This window comes from Phacochoerus africanus, chromosome 4 (assembly GCF_016906955.1).
Source record: "Phacochoerus africanus isolate WHEZ1 chromosome 4, ROS_Pafr_v1, whole genome shotgun sequence".
NCBI lineage: Eukaryota > Metazoa > Chordata > Mammalia > Artiodactyla > Suidae > Phacochoerus > Phacochoerus africanus.
In genome coordinates this window covers 42,972,777-42,995,338 of record NC_062547.1, presented here as the reverse complement: position 1 = coordinate 42,995,338, position 22,562 = coordinate 42,972,777, and the positions used below count along the sequence as shown (strand labels likewise).

At 53.1% G+C, this 22,562-nt stretch overlaps 1 protein-coding gene across 1 annotated transcript in view; it reads left to right on the top strand.

The window, feature by feature from the left end:
• OTOG (otogelin) overlaps positions 1–20,189 on the top strand; it is a 91,367-nt gene extending 71,178 nt beyond the window's left edge. The window contains exons 40-56 of the mRNA XM_047774287.1: positions 2,890–3,073; positions 5,454–5,674; positions 5,891–6,029; positions 7,398–7,592; positions 7,790–8,002; positions 8,588–8,692; positions 8,867–8,974; positions 9,941–10,042; positions 10,820–10,918; positions 12,577–12,617; positions 13,972–14,047; positions 14,146–14,324; positions 15,308–15,412; positions 15,557–15,676; positions 16,921–16,966; positions 19,796–19,875; positions 19,989–20,189. Coding sequence (XP_047630243.1) covers positions 2,890–3,073; positions 5,454–5,674; positions 5,891–6,029; positions 7,398–7,592; positions 7,790–8,002; positions 8,588–8,692; positions 8,867–8,974; positions 9,941–10,042; positions 10,820–10,918; positions 12,577–12,617; positions 13,972–14,047; positions 14,146–14,324; positions 15,308–15,412; positions 15,557–15,676; positions 16,921–16,966; positions 19,796–19,875; positions 19,989–20,189 — 2,214 coding nt within the window. The remainder of the gene's footprint in view (positions 1–2,889; positions 3,074–5,453; positions 5,675–5,890; positions 6,030–7,397; positions 7,593–7,789; positions 8,003–8,587; positions 8,693–8,866; positions 8,975–9,940; positions 10,043–10,819; positions 10,919–12,576; positions 12,618–13,971; positions 14,048–14,145; positions 14,325–15,307; positions 15,413–15,556; positions 15,677–16,920; positions 16,967–19,795; positions 19,876–19,988) is intronic.
• The last annotated feature ends 2,373 nt before the right edge of the window (positions 20,190–22,562 follow it).

Here is a 22,562-nt window from a genome sequence, read left to right as displayed (position 1 = left end):
GTAGTATTTCCTCACTACTAAAGCAGTAGCCTTCTACATACCCTACCCTGTGCTACATGTTCCACTGTACCTGGTGGTAGCTCTAACTCTTCCTAGTCAGGTGCGAGATCTGGAGATTTTTCTGTCTGCTTCTTTCAGGTGGTTCTGTCTCTGGTCTCATGTAGTTTTCCTGCATACCTTGATCAATGTTAAGCTGAGGAGTTCCTGTCATGGCGCAGGGGAAACAAATCCGACTAGGAACCATGAGGCTGAGGGTTTGATCCATGGTGTCACTCAGTGGGTTAAGGATCCAGCGTTGCTGCTGTGTCTGTGGCTCTGGAGGCAGCTACAGCTCTGATGAGACCCCTAGCCTGGGAACCTCCATATGCCATGGGTGCGGCCCCCAAAAAGACAGAAGACAAAAAAATATATTAAGCTGCTAACTCAGGATGGGGTCAGGACAGTGGAGGGGGCTCTCTGCAGAGCTTCTCACTCTTTCTCTCTCCCTCTTTCTCTTTTCCTCTCCCCAGCTCTTCTCTTCAGTATTCTGCTCTGCTAATTTTAGCTATCCTGATATCCATGACCCCCGACTCTTGTCTCATAAACTCAGGGAGACCACCAGACTCTTGCTTGGGTGCTTCCCTCCTGCAGGGTGGCCTGGAAACTTCTCTAAGGCATGACCTTGGGCCATCATAAGGCTCACCTTATAGGTGAGCCTTTCTCAGGGATCACTCTCCTGTGCTGCCACCTATGCAATGTCTGAGAACTATTGTTTTGTATATTTTATTGAGTTATTGGTTGTTTAATGCAAGAAGGGTTATCTAGTACTAATTACGCCATCTTGGTCTGAAGCCAAAGCCCAGGTTGTTAGCTTTGTGTCCTTTGTCCTCACTCTTGGGCTTGAAGTCCTTGAACACAGGTGAGGATCCCGGGGCTTTGGATATGAGTGTTCACTCCTGGAACCAGGACTGTGCTCCGGGATCATGGAGCTCATGGCCCAGTCTGTACAGCTTGGAAGGCTCAGGTTATGAGAGTGCCAGGGACTTGCCCAAGGTCCCAGTTTTCTGCCTGCCAAGCTGGGGCTCCCTCTATCCAATACGGTAATTTGTTTTTTATTTTTTAATTTTAATTTTAGTTTTGTTGCTTTGTAGGGCTGCACCTGTGACATATCAAAGTTCCCAGGCTGCATTTCCTGTTGTGGCTCAGTGGTTAAAGAACCCGACTAGCATCCATAAGGACGTGGGTTCGATCCCTGGCCTTGCTCAGTGGATTAAGGATCTGGTGTTGCCACGAGTTGTGGTATAGGTCACAGACATGGCTCAGATCCCACGTTAGTGTGGCTGTGGTATAGGCTTGCAGCTACAGCTCCAATTTGACCCCTAGCCTGGGAACCTCCATATGCCATGGGTGAGGCCCTAAAAAGAAAAAAAAAAAAATTCCAGATTGGGGGTTGAATTGGAGCTACAGCTGCCAGCCTATACCACAGCTACAGCAATGCCAGACCTGAGCTGTGTCTGCGACCTACACCACAGCTCACGGCAACGTCAGATCCTTAACCCACTGAACAAGGCCAGAGGTCAAACCCACATCTTCATGGATACTAGTCGGGTTCATTACCACTGAGCCACACCAGGAACCTCCCTAATACAGTAGTTTATGCACTAGATAATTTGCAAAGTGATTAATAAAACAGTGATTCTTAGGTAGGTGGGGTGTGAAGTCATTATACATATTTTAAAATCTTAATCTTGGAGTTCCTATCATGGCTTAGTGGTAACTAACCCGACTAGGATCCATGAGGATGTGGGTTCAATCCCTGGTCTCGCTCAGTGGGTTAAGGATCTGGCCTTGCTGTGAGCTGTGGTGTAGGTCACAGACGTGGCTCTGATCTGGCATGGCTGTGGTGTAGGCTGGCAGCTGTAGCTCCAATTTGACCCCTAGCCTGGGAACTTCCATATGCCGTACCTGCGGCCCTAAAAAGACCAAAAAAAGAAAAGAAAAGAAAAGATCCTAATCTTTTCATGTCCCATTTCTACAGAGTAAAACTAATAACCGTAATAAATACAAATTTAACCTTGTCTATACAGAGCAGGGGTTGTGGCTTTGTATTTAAACGGTTGCATATTTAACAAACATAGGTTGAGCCCCCAGTTTATGTCAGGCCCAAAGGCAAGTGCTGGGTGTTCAAAGCCGAGTGAGACATAGTTTCTGCCCTTAAGAAACTCACAGTCCACTGGGGGACCTTGATGAGGAAACAAACATATTCTGTCTTCAAGGCCAGCACAGATCTGAGAAGATCCCAGAGACTGGGGATTTAGGGAAAATCTCCCAGAAGAAATGATCTCAGCAGAATTAGGAAAGAAGAGAATGATTAGAAGGGCTCTGGATTTGTGCTTATTTGGGCATATACAGGTTGCCTGCCTCCAGCTACTGCATTTCTTGTTTCATGGTTGTGTGCTCATAAAAAGGTTTTCAGAATTTTTCCATGCCGCCAGAGTTCCTGTCATGGCTCAGTGGTAATGATCCCAACCAGTATCCATGAGGATGTGGATTCAATCCCTGGCCTCACTCAGTGGGTTGGGGATCTGGTGTTGCTGGGAGCCGTGGTGTAGGTTGCAGATGCAGCTCAGATCCCGTGTTGCTGTGATGTAGGCCGGCAGCTACAGCTCTAATTCGACCCCTAGCCTGGGAACTTCCATATGCCGCAGGTGTGGCCCTGAAAAAAAAAAAAGACTTTTTCCATTGCTACCTTGGGCTGTATCTTGGCTGCGTGTGCTTGAAACAAAGTCTGCCATACAGCAGATTCTTGAAAACTGTTAGTTGGACAAATGAATGAAGGGATGGAGGGATGGACAAATAAGACAGACGAGCTGTACTGTCTTACTCACACTGAACACCCTCTCCCACAAGGTGTCTGTGAACTCACAGCCTGTGTGGCCCCCTGTGAGCAGGCTCGGGTTCAGAATTGAGGACACAGGCCACATGTACCTGATCCGGACTCCGTCACACGTCCAGATCCAGTGGCTTCACAGCTCAGGACTCATGATCTTGGAAGCCACCAAAGCCAGCAAGGCCCAGGGCCGTGGCCTGTGCGGTGAGGTGGGACCCAGCTGGGGGGAGGGGGATGCCTTCTAAGCCTACTTAAGCCCCCAGACACAGGTTCCCCTGGACCGGGGAAAGCCGGGACAGAGTGCCAAGCCAGAGGTGGGACCCACGGAGCTGCCAGGGCAGAGCCCTAATGTCTTATGTTCTAGGGCTGGAGCTGCCAGCCCGGAGATGGCGCAGGGCTCTGGCCCTGACCAGTTGTTCCTCCAGCCGAGATTGTCTGTCAGCTTCCCTGATAGCTTCCTAATACTAGATAATCCTCCCTGTCTGCAATATGCCTGGGCACTTCACGAAGCACTTCCATACTCTGATCTCACTTATTCCGGGTCGTCCACACAATAGCCCTGAGAGATGGCCATTGAAACAAAGAAGAAAGGGGGCTCAGAGAGGTTAAGTGGCTTACCTAAGATCACACAGCAGAGCTGCCACAACACAGGACTGGTGCTCTTCTGGCTATAGCATGGTTGCAGAGAGCATGCCCTAAGGACCTAGATGTATTCTGATGAGATAAAAGAGGTACAGGAGGAGTCTGAGTGTGGGCTGCTGCTCCTTGCAAGGGCAGAAGGAATATGGGTCCCCACAGGGCACTCCATGACAGGCTGCCATGATTATGATGGTGGTGACACAGGAGCACTTACACACACACCTACTCGCATGTCCCCCATCTGTCTATTTGCAACCATTTTATTCATTCACACTCAGACTCCTGTGTTCACCATGCCCTCTATACATGCGCTAACACATCAGTCCGCTCCCTGCTCATTCTTTCATTTAGATAGCACACATTTAACATGTACGCATCACTAGGGACAGAATAGTAGGCAAATCAGAGAAAACCTCTTTTATGAAGCTTCCATTTCTATTGACACAAACATCTCTCCTTATACACACACACAAACACACACACACACGCTCAGACACACAGCGCTGCCACCATCACCACCTCCTCCACCATCTCTTTCTCACCATTTCTTCTTTCCACTGTCTACACCTGGGGAAGAGCGCTGTGGTCAGCATCTGGTGGGCCAGCTCCTTCCTAGGATGCCTTGTGACACCCTTCAGTGACTCAATGCCAAGACCCAAAGTCTGACCTTTGGGATTGTTGATGAAAATCTGAGGATTTTGTGTGTTAAATCATGCTCTATATTCACAAAATTTGTGCCTTCAGGTGTCAGAGCAGAAGTGAACCAATTTAGCTCTGTTTTATCTAAACTAACACTTGGTATCTTGGGCACCTGCTGGGGAATGTGGGAGAATGTGGAGAGGGTGAGACTATAAAGGCAAATGAATCTTTGCACTCAGAGAGCAAGACAGACCTGCAGATTGAACCTGTTACACAGAATTGGGAAGCTCAGGGATGGGTGCCTCTGAGGGGCCCGTGAAAGAAGGACTTCTGAGAAAGCGTTTCAGTCGGAAGGAGCAGAATAAACCAAGTCAAGGACAGGGAGGTGCGTGTTTGGCGCCTAGAGCATCAGAGATGTTGCTGGAGGTGAAGGTCAAGTTAGAAGCTGTGACAGATCAACTTCAGCCCTGCCCCCATCTCGGTGCCTTCACACAACAGAAGCTTATTTCTTGCACACGCAAATTCCCAAATGGAGATTTCTTCCATCCTGTGCCTCTGCCATTTTCAACACAAGCTTCCAACCACACGGAGGGAAAGGAGTCAGGCGGGTTTTACGAATCTGACCTGGAAGTGGTGTCCATCACCTTCACTCACGTTGTGCTATTTGTGGGGACTCCCCACATGGCCTCAGCAGCCACTAGAGAGCCTGGGAGAAGTAGGTTAGTGGGCCACCTAGGGACACCAGGGGACAGGTCTTATAATTAGCCAGCAATCCCTACTAAAGTAGATTTTTTTGGAGTAACTTTTAATTTTGATGTAATGTTAAACTTAGAAGTTGCGAAAATAGTATAAGGAACTCCAATGTACTTTTTACCCAGATTTGCCAAAAAGCGTTCACATTTTGCCCCATTTGCTTTTCTTTTTCTCTCTCTCTCCAAATATATATATATATATATATATATATATGCGCATTTGTATATATGTAGATGTAAATTTTATATTTGCACTTTTCTATGCATATGCAGTTTCTATAAATGCACTTTTTTTCTGAACCGTTTGAAAGTACGTTTGAGGCATCGTGTCCCTTCATCCCTAGATACTTTGGTGTGTATTTTCTAACAAAGACAGTTTCTTACACAGTGGATTTCTTAGCTTCTCTGTGCCTTATTTTTTCCCATCTATAAAATGGGGTTATAGTGATATCAGCCTCAAAGGGTTATTGTGAGGAATATTCAGTGTGGCAGCTGGGAACTTGGGAGTGCTGGAGAGTATTATGGCCACTGGGGGGTAATTCTGCCCCTTTCAGGTATCTGTGATGGGGATGCAGCCAACGACCTCACCCTGGAGGATGGTTCTGTGCTGGGTGAGGCCGAGGACCCTGCTCCCTTTCTGGACAGCTGGCAGGTGCCCAGCTCCCTGACCTCCATGGGCCAGACCCGCTTCCGCCCGGACAGCTGTGCCACGGCCGACTGCTCACCCTGCCTGCGCATGGTGTCCAACCGCACTTTCAGCGCCTGCCACCGCTTCGTAGGTGCCACCTGGGTCCAGCGTGGGGGGACCTCCTGGGCTGGGGGCTGGGAATGGCAGCACCTGCCTCCAGAGAGTGAGTTCCCCAGAGGTATTGATCCTGGGACAGATCAGGAGCCTGCAGAAGCTCCCCATCATTCCTGGGCTGGGCTGGGAAGAGCTGAGCCTGGGATGTGGGGAATCGGGGTAGGCAGCACTGTCTGATGCATGGCCCAGGTGCCCCCGGAGTCGTTCTGTGAGCTGTGGATCCGGGACACCAAGTATGTGCAGCAGCCCTGCGTGGCACTGACTGTGTATGTGGCCATGTGCCACAAGTTCCACGTGTGCATCGAGTGGCGACGCTCCGACTACTGCCGTGAGTTGTGGGGGCGGGGGGCTCCTCCACTGCTTCTGTGGCTCTCACCCCTCACCCTTGTTAGAGTGGGAGAAAGGCTCACACACCTGAGTCCGCATCTAAGCTTTCCCAGGTTTAACTTTTCATCTGACCACTTATTGATATTAATTAATAAACTTATAAATATTTTAGGAGTTCCCATCTTGGCTCAGTGGAAATGAATCTGACTACTATCCATAAGGACGAAGGTTCGATCCCTGGCCTCACTCAGCGGGTTAAGGATCTGGCGTTGCTATGAGCTCTGGTATAGGTGACAGATGCAGCTCGGATCCCAAGTTGCTGTGGTGTAGGCTGGCGGCTACAGCTTCAATTCAACCCCTAGCCTAGGAACTTCCATATCCCATGGGTGTGGCCCTAAAAAGACAAAAAAAAAAAGCAATAGAATGAAAAATACTAGTGTGCACTGTACCTAGAAAGGTTAAGCATTATTTTGTGAAAAAGTTTTTTGTTTCAATAGATCAGTGATTCTCAAATCCAGCTACCCTTTGAAATCACCCAGGGAACTTCAGAAAGTATTAATGCTTGGGCCCCACCATCAGAAAGGCTAATCCAGTTGGCCTGGGGCAAGGTCCCAGCCATGGTGTTGCAAAAGCTCCCAGTGATTTTTTTTGGGGGGGGGCAGGGGGGCACACCCGCGGCATGTGGAGGTTCCCAAGGCCAGGAGTCAAATTGGAGCTGTAGTCACCAGCCTACACCACAGCCACAGCAATGCCAGGTCTGATCCGTATCTGTAACCTATACCGCAGCTCATCGGCAACACCAGATCCTTAACCCACTGAATGAAGCCAGGGATCGAACCTACATCCTATGGATACTAGTCAGATTGGTTTCCACTGAGCCACGATGGGAGTTCCCTCCCAGTGATTCTTTTGTAGTCAGGCTTGAGGACCACTGTTTTACATGCACGTGCGTTTTGGACGACAATGTAAGATCTAGTTTTTACAGTCAAGAAAGTTTGAAAACACAGATCTACAGCAAGGGGTTGGCACATGTTTTCTGTAAAGGACCAAAGAGTAAATATTTGAGGCTTTGGGGGGGCATATGGTCTCTGTCACAATTACCCAGCTCTGTTCTTGTAGTACAAAAGCAGCCAGATATAATAGCTATATGAATGGGCATGGCTGTTTCAATAAAACTTTATTTGCAAAAACAGGCAGCAGGCCACATTTGGGCTGTGGGCTGTGCTTCGCTGGCTCCTGGTCTAGAGGAAGGAGGCAATGACACTAAACCCCTTTGCACTTTCTGCTGAGACACACATGATGCTCTGAGCCCCCTCCTCACCCAGGCCTGGGGTCTGAGCTAGGCCTGGTGTCTGCTGTGCCCCTGCAGCCTTCCTGTGCTCTAGCGACTCCACATACCAGGCCTGTGTGGCAGCCTGTCAGCCCCCCGAGACGTGCCAGGATGGGCTGCTGGGCCCACTGGACCCAGAGCAGTGCCAGGTGCTGGGCGAGGGCTGCGTCTGCTCTGAGGGCACCATTTTGCACCGGCGCCACTCAGGGCTCTGCATCCCCGAGGAGAAGTGTGGTAGGTTCCTCCTCTGCCCCCACAGGGCCTCCTCAACCTCGGGTCTCCTTCACCCTCCAGCCGCCCCTGGCCCAGGCCCACTGCATCCCTCCAGGGCTGCTCTGTGTGGTCAGTTTCCCAGGGAGGGTCTTCCCTGGGACCGTCTGGGTCTCCCCACCCTCCTCAGGCCCCTGCACTCCGCCATGCCCCCTCCGCAGCCTGCACGGACAGCACGGGGGTGCCGCGGGCCCTGGGGGAGACCTGGAACAGTTCCCTCAGTGGCTGCTGCCAGCACCAGTGCCAAGCTCCGGGCACCATTGTCCCCGTGGACCTGGGCTGCCCGGACCCCCGCCCTGAGAGCTGCCCACGCTTCGGGGAGGTGGCTTTGCTCCTGCCCACCGAGGACCCCTGCTGCCTGGGGACTGTTTGTGGTGAGTCCCAACCTGCACTTCCCTGGACATTAATTGTAGGATGCTTAAAAGACTCCAGCTCTGCCTCTTGACCTTGATGGATAGAACAAAGCCAGGGGAAATGAAGTGTCTTATGCGGGCTGTGTTGGAGGAATGGAGGACCCACCTGGGGGGCAGGAGCTGTGCCCTAGGAATCAGTGTGGGCTTAAAGGCACAGGCTCTGGAGCCAGGCAGCCTGGTGGATGCTCCCTCCACCACCTTGCAGCCCCAGCAGGTCATTTACCATCCGCCCACCAGGCCTTGATCAATTCTCCTGTAACATGAGGCTGATGCTAGTACCCACCTTCTGGGTTATTGTGAGAATTATAGAAATCGATACTGATCTAGAACAGCAGTAGATACACAACCATCTCAATGTGTGTTAACTCTTATTGCTCTTCTGTCTTAGTCCTGGACCCTCTGTGTGACCTTTAGAGGCCCCTTCCAAGAATATGGGTCCTAGGGATGGGAAAGGGACTGGGGGCCGTATGTCCATGGGCTGGGCAGTGCTGGAGGCTGGGGATAGTCCTGGTCTCTAGGTGACAGGCCCTGTGGTCCCCTGGCCAGTGTGTAACCAGACTCTGTGTGAGGGCCTTGCCCCCACCTGCAGCCCAGGCCACCGGCTCCTCACCCACTTCCAGGAGGACTCCTGCTGCCCCAGCTACAGCTGTGGTGAGAGCTCTAGGGGCAGGGGAGTGGGATACCTACCCCCCCGGGGGTGGGGACGCCCTGCAGCTGTGGTAGGGGCCTGGGTCCTGGCTGGAGACTAAAACAGAGCTATGGAAGCAGTCTAGGCAGAGCCAGTCAAGGTCTGCTCCCCGCACCTACACTCCATCCTTTCCCCAGAGTGTGACCCAGACCTGTGTGAGGCAGAGCTGGTCCCCAGCTGCCGCCAGGACCAGATCCTGATCGCTGGCCGCCTGGGGGATTCGTGCTGCACCTCCTACTTCTGCGGTAGGTGGATGAGCCATCAGGTGTCGGCACGCACGCCTGCATCACAGCCACCTCCTTGCTCACCCCTGCTTCCCTGGGTGGTTGGGAGGGAAGGGTGGGGATCCTCGGGTGGGGTGGGCATAGGTAGAAGGGTGAGATCCCTGTCCAGAAAGAAGTGGAGGAGGGAGAGGAGACCAGTCCCTCCTTCACCCTATAGATTACTGAGCATGAGAAGATCATTGCTTGTTCAAGAATATAGGTGGAGGGAGTCCCTGTTGTGGCTCAGCAGAAACGAATCCAACGAGGATCCATGAGGGTGCAGGTTTGATCCCTGGCCTCACTCAGTGGGTCAGGGATCTGGTGTTGCTGTGAGCTGTGGTGTAGGTCTCAGATGCAGCTCGGATTCTGCATTGCTGTGGCTGTGGGGTAGGCAGGCGGCTACAACTCCAATTCGACCCCTAGCCTGGGAACTTTCTATATGCCGTGGGTGTGGCCCTAAAAAGCAAAATAAATAAATAAATAAATAAATTAATTAATTAATAGAGTGTGGGTGCATGTAAGGGAGAATTTCCGAGTTCTGTCTCCAGGACAGGTCACATGGGACAACAGAACACTGTTAATGAACCAAACTCAGGTCTGCTCACCCCGTCGCAGTAAAGCCAACCTACTGACACCAGGTTGTGGTGAAGGGATGTGCAGCTTTTACTGCCAGCACTAAGCAAGGAGTTCAGGTCTTCTGAGAATTAGCTGCCCATTCTTCTTGCTTGGCACCTGCAGCAAAGACTGCACTTGCCTTCACCACAAGCTGGCTGTCAGTAGATTGGCTTTCCTGCCTAAGGGCAAGCAGACCAGAGTTTGGTTTGGTGACCCTTGAGTCTGGCTCCTGTCACGCCTGGGGTTTAGGTGTCTTCCCCAGCAACCTGCTCTGCATCAGGCTCCCCAGAAGGAGCACTGCCTGTGACTGTGGTGGCCCCTCTCTCTCCTCAGCCTGTGGCGACTGTCCAGATCCCATCCCTGAGTGTCAGGAAGGGGAGGCACTGACCGTGGACAGGAACACCACGGAGCTCTGCTGCCCTCTGTACCAGTGTGGTGAGTCCTGCTGGACCTGGGGGCCGGAGCTGGAAACTGCTCCGGGGACCTTCACAAAGTCCTCATGCGAGGCCAATGGGCCTCCAACAGGGGAAACAGGGAGCCCCTAGTGGTGAGTTCTGGTAAAGCCGCGGAAGGAGGCCCCACCCATGAAAACAGGGCCAGGTCCTGGCAGCTGGATAGTGGGAGTCTGGGCTGTCACATAGACAGCTCTGGGGCTTCCTAAGGAAGGTCCCTGTCCCTTCTATGGAGGCCCCCAAGAGCCAGGGGAAAGCCTGGGTGGAGAGACAATTGTTTAGGCCACTCCATTCCTCCCAGGCTCCATCCATAGGCCTCATTCTCTGACCGACCCAGGGCCCCTGCCTTGGGGTCCCTTTTGACACTGTTACCATTGTACCTGCACAAGGCTACAATTTGAAGCTTCTGAAGCTCTTTTATTTTGCAGTGATTAAATAAAGCGAGCCCATTCTGGTATTTGTAGAGGACATCACACTAGTATATACTATACGATGCACCTTAACACAGGGTGCACTGTACCTTAGCAGTACCTAATACGCATAGTACCACCGGCATCATGGACTCTGGGCAAACCTCATGAATGAAATGAACAAAAGGGTTAAATTTAAATATGACTTAATTTACGGAGTTCCTGTCATGGTGCGGCAGAAATGAATCCAACCAGGAACCATGAGGTTGTGGGTTGGCCAGTGTTTTTCTGAGGCCTCCTGCTCCAAGGTGTCTGTGGCTGATGTGTCTCCTGCCTCCCCTCCCACGCAGTGTGTGAGAGCTTCCGCTGCCCCCAAGTGCACTGTGGCCTGGGCACTGCCCTGGTGGAGGTGTGGAGCCCGGACCGATGCTGCCCCTACAAGTCCTGTGGTAAGTCCCTGGGGAGGGGAGTAGGGATGCCCCTCCCCAAAGGCAGAGAGCCAGGGCCCCAGAGGAGAGAGGCGCCAGGCCACCATCCTCTGTGTGGCTCGGATGACATCCCTCCACAGTCACCAGAGGGGAGCCACCAAAATGGCCTTCTTCCCTACTGCCTCTGTGCCCTGAGGGCTGAACCTCAGTCTCCCCAGGATTAAAAAAAGGGAAAAAAGCAAGTTCCCTGTTCCAAAAAGGAACTTTTCCACCTTAAATAGTCTTTATTGCCACCATAAACACGATCTTGTTCAAATTCATCTCAAAACTTTTGGGAAGCAGGTGGGAGTGGTGGTGAGCCATGAACACCAGCAAGCTTTATTTAAAAATGTGTTTGAGGGAGTTCCCGTCGTGGCGCAGTGGTTAACGAATTCGACTAGGAACCATGAGGTTGCGGGTTCGGTCCCTGCCCTTGCTCAGTGGGTTAACGATCCGATGTTGCCGTGAGCTGTGGTGTAGGTTGCAGACGCGGCTCGGATCCCACGTTGCTGTGGCTCTGGCGTAGGCCGGTGGCTACAGCTCAAATTCGACCCCTAGCCTGGGAACCTCCATATGCCGTGGGAGCGGCCCAAAGAAATAGGAAAAAAAAAAAAAAAGACAAAGAAAATAAATAAATAAATAAATAAAAATAAAAATGTGTTTCAAAAGAGAGTTGAGGAGATCCCACTGTGGCACAGCCGAAACAAATCCAACTAGTATCCATGAGGATGCGGGTTCAATTCCGGGCCTCTCTCAGTTAAGGATCCGGTGTTGTCTTGAACTGTGGTGTAGGTCGTGGATGCGCTCGGATCCCGAGTTGCTGTGACTGTGGTGTAGGCTGGCAACTATCACTCTGATTTGACCCCTAGTCGGGGAACTTCCATATGCTGCTGGTGCAGCCCTAAAGAGCAATTTAAAAATTAAGTAAATAAAGAAGAGTCGAGAAACTCTGTTTTGCATCTGGATATTTGGCTTGCTTTTTCCAGGCCTCACTAGAACATAAACTTCATGAGGGCAGACATTTTAGTCTGTCTTATCCATGGCTTTATCCCCAGAGCACAGAAAAATCTCGTCATATAGGAGCTTAAAACTATTTGCCGCATGAGTGGGTGACTCTGAAGTGTGTTTCACAGTCACTGTGACATTGACTTCTCCTCCACCTGAAGCTAGAGCTGGTGGAACCCCCAAGTTAGTCAGTAGTGCCTCTGCAGACGGCTCCCTCTCAGCTTAGAATTTGATCTGCTCACAGGCAAAGGCTCTGAGAGGAACTCAGCTTGCTGAGTATACATTTGGGAAATGCAGATGGTCAAAAATTCCATCCTTGCCATGTCCCTTCTGGGAGAGGCCCCACTCTGCTCTGGAATGGGCATCCTGGGAGGAATGCAGCCCAGGGGACAAAAGCAACCCTTTTTTGGGATTGATCCATCTACCTGGCTGTCCTCCCTGCATAGTTGATGTGGAGTTTGGCATCAGAACCCATCACTGCCCCACCTGCCCAACCAGGGGAACTTCAGCCCCCATGCAGCGATGGAGGGAGGCTAGGGAAGGGGCTGCACCCTCAGTGAGGGGTCTGGGAAGCCCAGAGGACTCCTACCTGGACGTCTCCGGTGAGGTGGGTCCCGACCCCTCCTGTTTTTCAGAGTGTGACTGTGACACAATCCCGGTGCCCCGGTGCCATCTGGTATGAAGACCCTGCCCCTCCACACTCCCCCTGGTCTGCCCCCTCTTTCCTTTTCTCTCTCCCCTAGTCTTTTGGAGACCCTATTCCTTTCATCTACGGCTAAGAGTGTTGAGTTACAAGTCAGCACTCTCATCCCAAGCTCTGCACGCTGGGCAGGGGGCCGTCGCTTGTAAAATGGGCCTGATCATGCTTCCGGGTGGTGAGGATTAAGTACCACAGTGATGATGATGATAGCGGGGGTGGTGATGAGGATGCTGGAGGTGATGACAGTGGGGATGATGGGGATGGGGAGAGAGGCGAGGACAGTGAGGAAGACGGTGGCGATGGTGGGGGTGGCTGCGCCATGAGGAGGAGGATGATAATCATAACAGTAGCTGATGTTTATTGAGAGCTCACTATATGCCAGGAGCCTCCCGAGGCCTTTTATGTATATTAAAATATTAATTCTCACCACAACCCAACAAGATTGAGTCTGGGCTTATCCCAATTATACAAACAAGGAAACTAAGGTGAAGGTCACGTACCTAGTAAATCGCAGAGCCAGGACTGGAACTCAGGAAATCTGACCTCAGAGAACATGACCTTAACCACCAGGCTTCTCCACCAAAAGAAGTGCATATACTTTAAGAAATGTAAAGTGAGGCTTAAAATTATGTTTTTTTACATAATTTTCTGGATTCTAAGTGGCCCCTTCCCCCAGCACATATTTCCTTTCATTCCATCCTCTTTTTTCTTTTCTTTTCTTTTTTTTGTCTTTTAGAGCCACACCCACAGCATATGGAGGTTCCCAGGCTAGGGGTCCATTCGGAGCTATAGCCACCAGCCTATGCCACAGCCACAGCCACGCCAGATCTGAGCCACGTCTGCGACCTACATCACAGCTCACGGCAACGCCGGATCCTTAACCCACTGAGTGAGGCCAGGGATCGAACCCGCGTCCTCATGGATGCTAGTCAGGTTCGTTAACCGCTGAGCCACAATGGGAACTCCCCATCCTCTTCTTTTAACTGGTAAAGAAAGAAGGGAAGCCTCCAGCAAGGCTCTGGGCCAGTAGCCAGGCAGGGGTCCCTCCTTGATGTGACCAGCGGGTGCTCAGAATGACAGGAGAGGCCTGAGGCCCAGGAGAGGACACTGGGGAGGCTTGGGAGCCACACCAGGCATTTGTCCCTCCGGGGAGGGTGACTGAGCTCATAGGGAACCCGGAGCCCCCCTCCCACCCCAACCCCGGCTAATAGGCTCACAGGCCTGCCAACTGCATGGAGAGACTGACAGAAGGAAGCCAGGGGACAGGCTGCTCCTGAGGGCAGGGCTGGTCCTCCCCACCCCGGGGCGCTGACCACCCCTGCCCACCCAGTGGGAGAAGTCACAGCTGGACGAGGCATTCATGCACAGTGTGGAGAATGTGTGTGGCTGCGCCAAATACGAGTGCGGTGAGTCGGGAGAGGGAGCGGAGGGTGGGCCAGCCAGGCCATGGCCCGCGTGGGTGCTGGCCCCTCAGTGACTGTGGCCACCTTGCATGCCCATCCAGTGAAGGCCCCCGTGTGTCTGAGCCGCGAGCTGGGGGTGATGCAGCCCGGTCAGACAGTGGTGGAGCTCTCTGCGGACGGCGTGTGCCACACCTCCCGTTGCACCGACCTGCTGGATCCTCTCACCAGCTTCTACCAGATCAACACCACCTCTGTGCTGTGTGATGTCCACTGTGAGGCGGTAGGGGCAGCAGCGCGGCGGGGGAGGGGTGGTAGGGGTGGGACAGGAGGACTGGCCCACAGACCCTCGGTGCTTGCGAATCAGCTCTGAGCTTCAAGCTGGCCCAAGCTCTTAGGACGAGTCTAGAGAGTGGGCATGAGGGGGCCTTGGAGACCTTGGTGGAAAGTGCTGAGAACGGGGCTGGGTTAGGAGAGTCCAGGGAGAAGAGCAGCAAGAGACAAAGCCTAGAAAAAGGTGGGCATTTGACAGAGAAAATACACCTTAAAAAAAAATTTTTTTTTTTCATCTTTGGCTGCCCCACGGCATATGGAACTCCCGGGCCAGGGATCAGATCCGAGCCACAGTCACGACCTAAGCTGAAGTTGCTGTAATGCTGGATCCTTAACCCACTGTGCCAGGCTGGGGCTTGAACCCATGTCCCAGGGACTCCCAAGACTCCACCGATTCCATTGCACCACAGCGAGAGTTCTGAAAAATACACATTTATTATGCCTGGCGCATTCCCTATCCTCTTGGCCTGTTTGTGTTGCTACTGTTTGTTGAGTGCTTCTACATGGCCTGTACCTGGCATGACTAGCTTCTAGAAAGGGCTAAATAAGTATTAGTTGAATAAAAAGGATTGGAATTAATCCCATTTTTCAGATAAGAAAACTGAAGTTTAGGAAGGCCCAGCCATTTGTCAAAATTTCCACAGGCACTGGAACTCAAACTAAAGTCTATCTGGAACCCAAACTGGCCCCCTTAATTACCAGCAATGCTGTGTTTGTTCCCTGGGGCTTAGAAACTGCTGAAAGGGAGGCTCAGGGTTGACAAAAGCATGACTTTGCTGCCTGAGATAGAAGGAGGCTGAGAGCTTCCATTCCAAGCATGTACAGGGGTCCCTCTCTGGGTTCTGGGTTCAGAGGCAGATAGACAGTGGGAGAGGTAGGTGGGTGGAGGTGGGCGGGTGGCTGAGGCCCATCGGGTCCCACCCTGCCCTGCAGAACCAGGAGTATGAGCACCCAAGGGACCTGGCAGCCTGCTGTGGCTCCTGCAGGAACGTGTCCTGCCTCTTCACCTTCCCCAATGGCACCACCTCCCTGTTCTTGGTATGTCACCCCTTAACTGCATATTGGGAAGCTGTCCCAGGAGGGGACAGCTGGGACAGGGCCACTGGGTACAAATGGGGTTCTGGGCAGTGCCAGGTCCTGGGCTGCACCTGTCTTTAGACCTGTGACCTCTGTGCCCGCCAGCCCGGGGCATCCTGGATCGCAGACTGCACCCGCCATCACTGCAGCAGCACGCCGCTGGGTGCCGTGCTCGTCCGCTCGCCCATCAGCTGCCCACCGCTCAACGAGACGGAGTGTGCCAAGGTCAGTGCTGGCCCCCTCCCCCCGCAGCACAGCCTGAGGCCAGGGGCATCAGCTGTCTTTGTGGTGGCAGCAGGTAGCGGCAGGGGTGCCTCGGGTGGGGTTTGGGTAGAAAGAAGGGGTTCCCTGGAGCCTGGACCTGCCCTGCCCGGCCCCCCTCCAGCTCCACATCTCCCCATGTACCTTTGCTCTGACCACATCACACCACTTTCTCACATCACACAGCCTTGCCCAGATGCACACAAAGATACACTGTTGTAGGCACACATACACACCAGCACAGGCAGTCAGCCACTCATAGGCACCACACACTCCACAGGGATGTCAACACCTCGGCCAGCCGGCGCATACACCATGCACCTTCACACACAAAGACACGCTGGGACACAAAGCACCACGCAGATGCAAGGTTCAGTCCTGTGGTGGGCTAACAGGTGCCAGCACTAGCATAAACAGCTGTCGCTATGGGCATATCTCAGGGAAAAAGGATTTCCTGGAGAGTTTGGAGGTTCTTGTTGAATTAGTAGAGTTCCTGACGTTAATATTGGGCATTCAGATATTTCTGGTCTTACCTCGAAAATAGTTACACATAGCCTATCATACTCTCTCACACACACCCAGACATAGGCATGCAAACTCACACATGTACACACACGTATGTGCTCACAAAATCATACACACATACTGAGACCCATGTGGGTCTCACACATACACACACACTTATTTATAAAGAACTGTCACATCCACTGTTTTACCCATTTCATAGCAGAGGAGGGGGGCTCTCAGGGATCATTGCCCCCATTTTAGAGATGAGAAAACTAAGTCCAGGGGGAAGAGGTAGCTTATCCAGGGCTAAGATAGAGCCCAGACCACTGACCTAAATGGGTCAGCCCACCCTGACCCTTCGTGCAGGAAACACTAAGGGGGATGATGCAGGGGGGTGCATAAGGAGTGCTGCCCTTGGAAAGCCAGAAGCCCTGCACCATCTTAACCCAGCCTCCAACCTCACTGGTGGCCATGGCAGTCTTAGTGCCAGTGTCTCAACCAGTCAGGTGAGCCCCTGTGCCCAGCCCAGGGGCTCCTCCCCCTCCGGCCAGGGCCTGATGGACAACAGGGCTTGGAACTCCCGCTCTGGAGCATCATGGGAAGAAGGGAGTCAAGACTCTTGCAATCTCTTTGCTTCTTGCTGGGATCTTGGCTCCTGGCCTAGGACGGGGTCTCCCACCCATCTCCTCCTCTCCCTCTAGGTCGGGGGCTCGGTGGTACCTTCCTTGGAAGGATGCTGCAGGACATGTGAGTGGGCATGGTAGAGGTCCGGGTGGGGGCTCTGGTGGGGGGACAGGGTGTCATGTCAGGGCTCAGAGGGCCGGGTTCCTGGCCTGGCACTTCCGGTGGTGGCTCTTCAGGGGTGAGTAGATGAAGGAATAACACCTCCGCCATGGGGCTTAGGGCCCCAGAACAGATGACAGGTGGGCAGGGGCCATGCTCATGTCCTTGTCCCAAGAAAAGCCCTCCGCTTCCTATTGGAGACAGGGGACCTTGAGATGTGGGGTTCAGGAGGTCAGCAGCTCACTGCTGCTCTCCCTCCTTTCTGCCCAGCCAGGGTCCCCTGCTCGGCCCAGATGGCCTCCACATGAGTTCTCCCTGTGGTCAGGAGCTCTGTCTTGGAGGTGCCTCCTGGGTGGGCCTCGGGCCCATGGGCTTCCTGCTTGAGCCTGAATGAGAGCTCTGTGCATCTGTCCTCACACCTAGGCCCTGGAACCTGCGTCCTCAACCACACGTGCACACATGTGCCAATCAGCCTTAGGACCTTTGCCCACTTGTCCCCCCTCCCCCAGGGCCCTCAACCCTTCCTTGGAGGGATGTAGAATTTGGGACCCTTTTATGTCCACCTCACATATTCCAAGGAAACTGGGCTCAGTGCCTCACTGGCTGATTTCTGACCCATAACTCATGTTCCCTGAATGTCCGGTGTGCTCCCTGTGACCTGTGACCCCTGTCCCTCTCCCCAGGTTCCCTGGGGACCCTGTTTCCCGTGGTCCCTGTTAGCCCCGCCTCTCCTCCACGGGTTAGTGTCCACTGCCACCCAGGTACTCCTCTCGGAAGCCCATGGGACTGGAGACGTGCAGCCGCGTTGCTGATTCCAACAATGTCACTTCTGCTAGGTGGCCTCGAGCTCAGGGGTGTAGGGGAGGGAAGGGTGGTGCCCCTGCTCCCTGCCTCTGGCAAAGGCCATCGGGCCAGCAGTGCATGCCAGGTAGCAACCTGCACCCCGGGCTTGCATGGGAATGCTTCGGCAGTGCCCGCTCTGCTGGCGCCCAATGCCCACCAATGCCCAGTGCCACCATTGCTTTGCTCCCGCTGGTCACTCACCCGCTCTCAGTCTAGGGCCCTGAGGCCATGGCCCTGAGGAAAGCTCTTGGTTCTCCCACCTCCTGGGAGCAGAGAAAGGAAAAAAAGTGAACTTGGCTCTGGCCAGGAGTCCTTCAGCCTGTGTGGTAGGAAACCAACTGCGCTGAAACCCAGAGGCCAGAAGAGAAGATCCCACCTCATTTCCCACAGGCACCCTGGGGTCACGGGGGCATCTATGCATCCTGCAAATATTTATTTAGCACCAGTACACCAGGCATTGTTCAGCCACACCTGCAGCATATGGAGATTCCCAGGCTAGGGGTCAAATCGGAGTCACAGCTGCCAGCCTACACCATAGCCACAGCAACGCGGGATCCTTAACCCACTGAGTGAGGCCGAGATCGAACCCGCATCCTCATGGATCTTAGTCATGTTTGTTAACCACTGAGCCACAAAGGGAACTCCGATGTTCTAGGCACGTTAGACACAGCATAAATGACACAGCCTCATGGAGCTGAAGTTTTTGTGGGAGAGACAGAATAGCAAGTGAAATTACAATAGGATGAATGTAGCTGGCTTTATGAAGGCTGAAACTTATGCAACTGATGGGGTCTTCATTAAGAAAAAGAACACAAATTTAGAAATCCACATCGAGGTATGAAAGGAAGGACTTATGTGGAATGAGAGAACTCACCACAAATTGTAGAAGGAACCCATGCAAAAGAAGTCCCTAAAGTTTAAGTGTCAACAGCATCATAGCAAGTGTTTCTCTCATAGGATGGTGACAGTGCCCTGGATAGAAATAAGGAAAGGAGGGGTCAGGGAGGGAGGCTGAGTGGAGGGATGAAATTGCAATTTCTTTTTTTTTTTCCCTGTTCCCTATGGATTCTTTTATTTTTTATTTTTTTTATTTAATTTTTATTTTTTAATTGTAATCAATTGTTATTTCCCCAATACATTTTTTTCTACTGTCCAGCAAGGTGACCCAGTTACACGTACATGTATACATTATTTTTCTCACATGATCATTCTCCATCATAAGTAATCAGACATAGTTCCCAGTGCTACACAGCAGGATCTCATTGCCAATCCATTCCAAAGGCAATAGTTTGCATCTATTAACCCCAGTCAATTTCAGGAAGGGGATCCAGGAAGGGCCTCGGTGAGGAAATATTTGAGCAGGTGAGGATGTGAATGAGCCATGCGATTGGCTGTGGGAGGCGTGGCCCAGGCAGAGGAACTGCATGCTTAGCCATTTCCAGCCATGTGAGGTGGACGAATCCCTAATCCTGTCCTGTTTGACAGCCCTGGAAACTGAGTGATCCTGGCTGTGTGCAAGCATCACGCCAGGGACCGGAGCTTCCATTCATCAGGAAATGGCAGAATCTTCATGCTCAAACCCTCTCAAACGCTAAAGCTGAGAGCAGGGAGAGGCCACCTGCAGGGTTGCCAGTGGATAAGAGACAGGCGTTGGGGCTAGGGTGGAGAGGCAGTCTGCCTTGTCCCTTGTCCTCTTCCCAAGCCAGTGCCCCCAGGCCATCCCAGGGATCCCTCTCTGCCTCACCCATCTCCCCTGCCTTCCCACCGCCACCTCCTTCCAGGGCACTGAGTTAAAAGGCTTTGCCTCCGATGGGGAGGGGCTCTAATGCATGGGCACTAACGCTGGTGGAGGGGCCCTCCAGCATGACACTAACTGCCCCAGTCTGGCCCAGCCTGCCGCCCCAGGAGCACTGCTCAGCTGCGGTAGCCTCACCCACCCTGTTCCCCCAGGTAAAGAGGATGGGCGCTCCTGCAAGAAGGTGACTATCCGCATGACCATTCGCAAGAATGAATGCAGGAGCAACACCCCGGTGAGGGCAGCCTGGCACCGTGGTGGGGGGCGGGGCACAGCCGGAGGTGGGGGTGGAAGGGCTTTGGGGGCTGGAAGCCACGCAGCCTGCCTCACCCTCCTGCGCATCCCCAGGTGAACCTAGTGTCCTGCGATGGGAGGTGCCCGTCCGCCAGCATCTACAACTACAACATCAACACTTATGCCCGCTTCTGCAAGTGCTGCCGTGAGGTGGGCTTGCAGCGGCGCTCCGTGCAGCTCTTCTGTGCCACCAACGGCACCTGGGTGCCCTACACCGTGCAGGAGCCCACCGACTGTGCCTGCCAGTGGTCCTGAGACCTTGGGGGCTGGGGCTGGCTGGACCACTTTCTGCTTCCAGCGGGCCCAGCGTAGGCGGGGGGCGGGGAACATTAAATGTGTGGAGAGCTGATAGGTGCTGAGCATGGAACAGCAGGCAGAGGCACTGAGAGTGACCAGAATGGGCCATCCCAGCCCATGGTGGCTCCCTCTCTGGGCTCCCCCTCTTCTACACATTGGAAAGTGCCACAGCTGGGCGCTTGGGGAACTCAGCTCTGGCCCTGGCTTGAGGTCACAGATGTGCAGCTCCTGTGGGGCTTTGGTGGAGGAGGTGAGAGCTTTCCTGAGAAGCCAGGACCAGGGCTGGACCCAAGACCCACTGGAGGGCCCGGGTATGGTGGCCTGTTCCCTTTCTTGGCCCTTTTGACCACAGAAGAACCACAGACAGTGCAAGGGAAGGGGGCTTTCGTGGCAACACCCAGGTCTGCATATCGTTGCCCAGGGGGACTTCTCAGAAGCAAAGAGGGTGGGTTCCCAGGCCTGCTGTGAGGTCAGACCTGGAGACTGGGGACTGGGCTCAGTGACCCTCAAGTCCCGTATAGCCCCAAGAGGGACGCCCTGGTATTCTGTTATTGACCTTGTAATTCAGGAAAGGATTTAAAAGAGCAGGACTATGCCTGCTCCATGTCCATTCCCACTCCCATCCCCCAAACCTGCCTCCCTGGCAGGTGGGCTGGCTTGTGAGGTGTAGGGGGAGGGGATGCCCTCCCAGTGAGGGTCCAGCATGACTCATCCCCGTGTGGATGGGCAGCCCACCCCTCCGAGGGCCCTCAGGTGCCAAGGATACCTTCAGCCTTCAAGGGCAGCCCTTGGCTTCACAATGTGCCTTTTCTCCAAGAACATAGCAGAGTTAGTCTCCGGAAGGGCCCTGAGTGTGAGTTTTGTGGCTCAGCCAGTGCCCGGCTCTCTGCTTCCTGGGACTTCTTGGCAGGAGAACATCAGTCAGTGAAAAATGCAGGCTCTGTGAGTGTGCAGCCGTCTCTGAGCATTTGTCAGAGGCTTGTCTCTGAATCAGTGTCTTTCCCAAAGCCAGGCTCGGGCCCCCTCCACCTCCCAGCACCCCCATCCCACATGCCACTTTGTGTTGCTGTGTCCAAAGAACGTGAACATGAGGTTGTTCAGACCCCAGCCCTGCCCTGTATGCCTGGAGATGTGTGGCTTCCCTCATGCCCCTAAGAGCGGGGTTGGGGCCTGTGTCAGGATGGTCCCCAGCTGTTCCTGCAGCCTCTTTGTGCCTGGATCTGTATTCTGTTTATATATCCAATAAACCACAGGAAGACATCAGGCTTCTGAGCATCTCTGAGGGTCACAGCTCTGCTTTGAATCTGAAGAAGTTTCAGCTATGAAGACAAGACCAAGGAGGTCACCCCAACTTCTCCAGCCCTCCCTGGGCCCAGCACAGGTGTCTGCTGCTTAGAATTGAACTGCTAGGAGACTGGCTCCTAGGGGAGGAGATGGGAAGAGGAAAAGAACCTTGGAAGCTGGAAAGCTGGCACATAGGTGACAGGCCTGAGGAGTGGTGCTAACTCTGCGGGCCCAGGTCAGAGGCCTCTCACACAGGATGTGGATGGCTCAGGCCCTCAGAGTAGGTTTCAGGTTGGCCTCACAACATTTCTGTATTTATTTTCCTATTGTTTTCTCATAGAGTTCAGTAAGCTTTGTAGCCGCTGTTGGCTGAACTAGGGTTACGGCGAATCCAGGGATCAGGTTCTTAGTGACCCTTCAACTTTATTTATTTATTTATTTATTTGTCTTTTTTGCTATTTCTTGGGCCGCTCCCGCAGCATATGGAGGTTCCCAGGCTAGGGGTCTAATCGGACCTGTAGCCGCCAGTCTACGCCAGAGCCACAGCAACGCAGGATCCGAGCCGCGTCTGCGACCTACACCACAGTTCACGGCAACGCCGGATCCTTAACCCACTGAGCAAGGGCAGGGACTGAACCTGCAACCTCATGGTTCCTAGTTGGATTCGTTAACCACTGCGCCACGACGGGAACTCCTGACCCTTCTACTTTAAAAGACTGTTGGCACATCTAAGGGACAAGTGGGAGAATGCTTTCCTGGGTTGTACCTTGTGGGGAGAAGCAGGAGAGGGGAGGTCTGAGGAAGCACCTGCCAATAAGAGGGGGAAACCCCTAGGGCCTGTGTCAATGTGTGAGTGCAAGATGCCTGGAGGGGTAGAGCAGCCCCTGGGAAGCTAACACTTGGAAGGCTTGCTTTTTACTTCACAAGTCTGTGTCTCTCCTCATGGCAAATCTGTCTGCTAACATGAGCTCATGAAAAGAGAGCTTTACAGCACCTTAGGAAACACACTTCTAAATAAGCAATGGATTGGAGTTCTTGTTGCAGCTC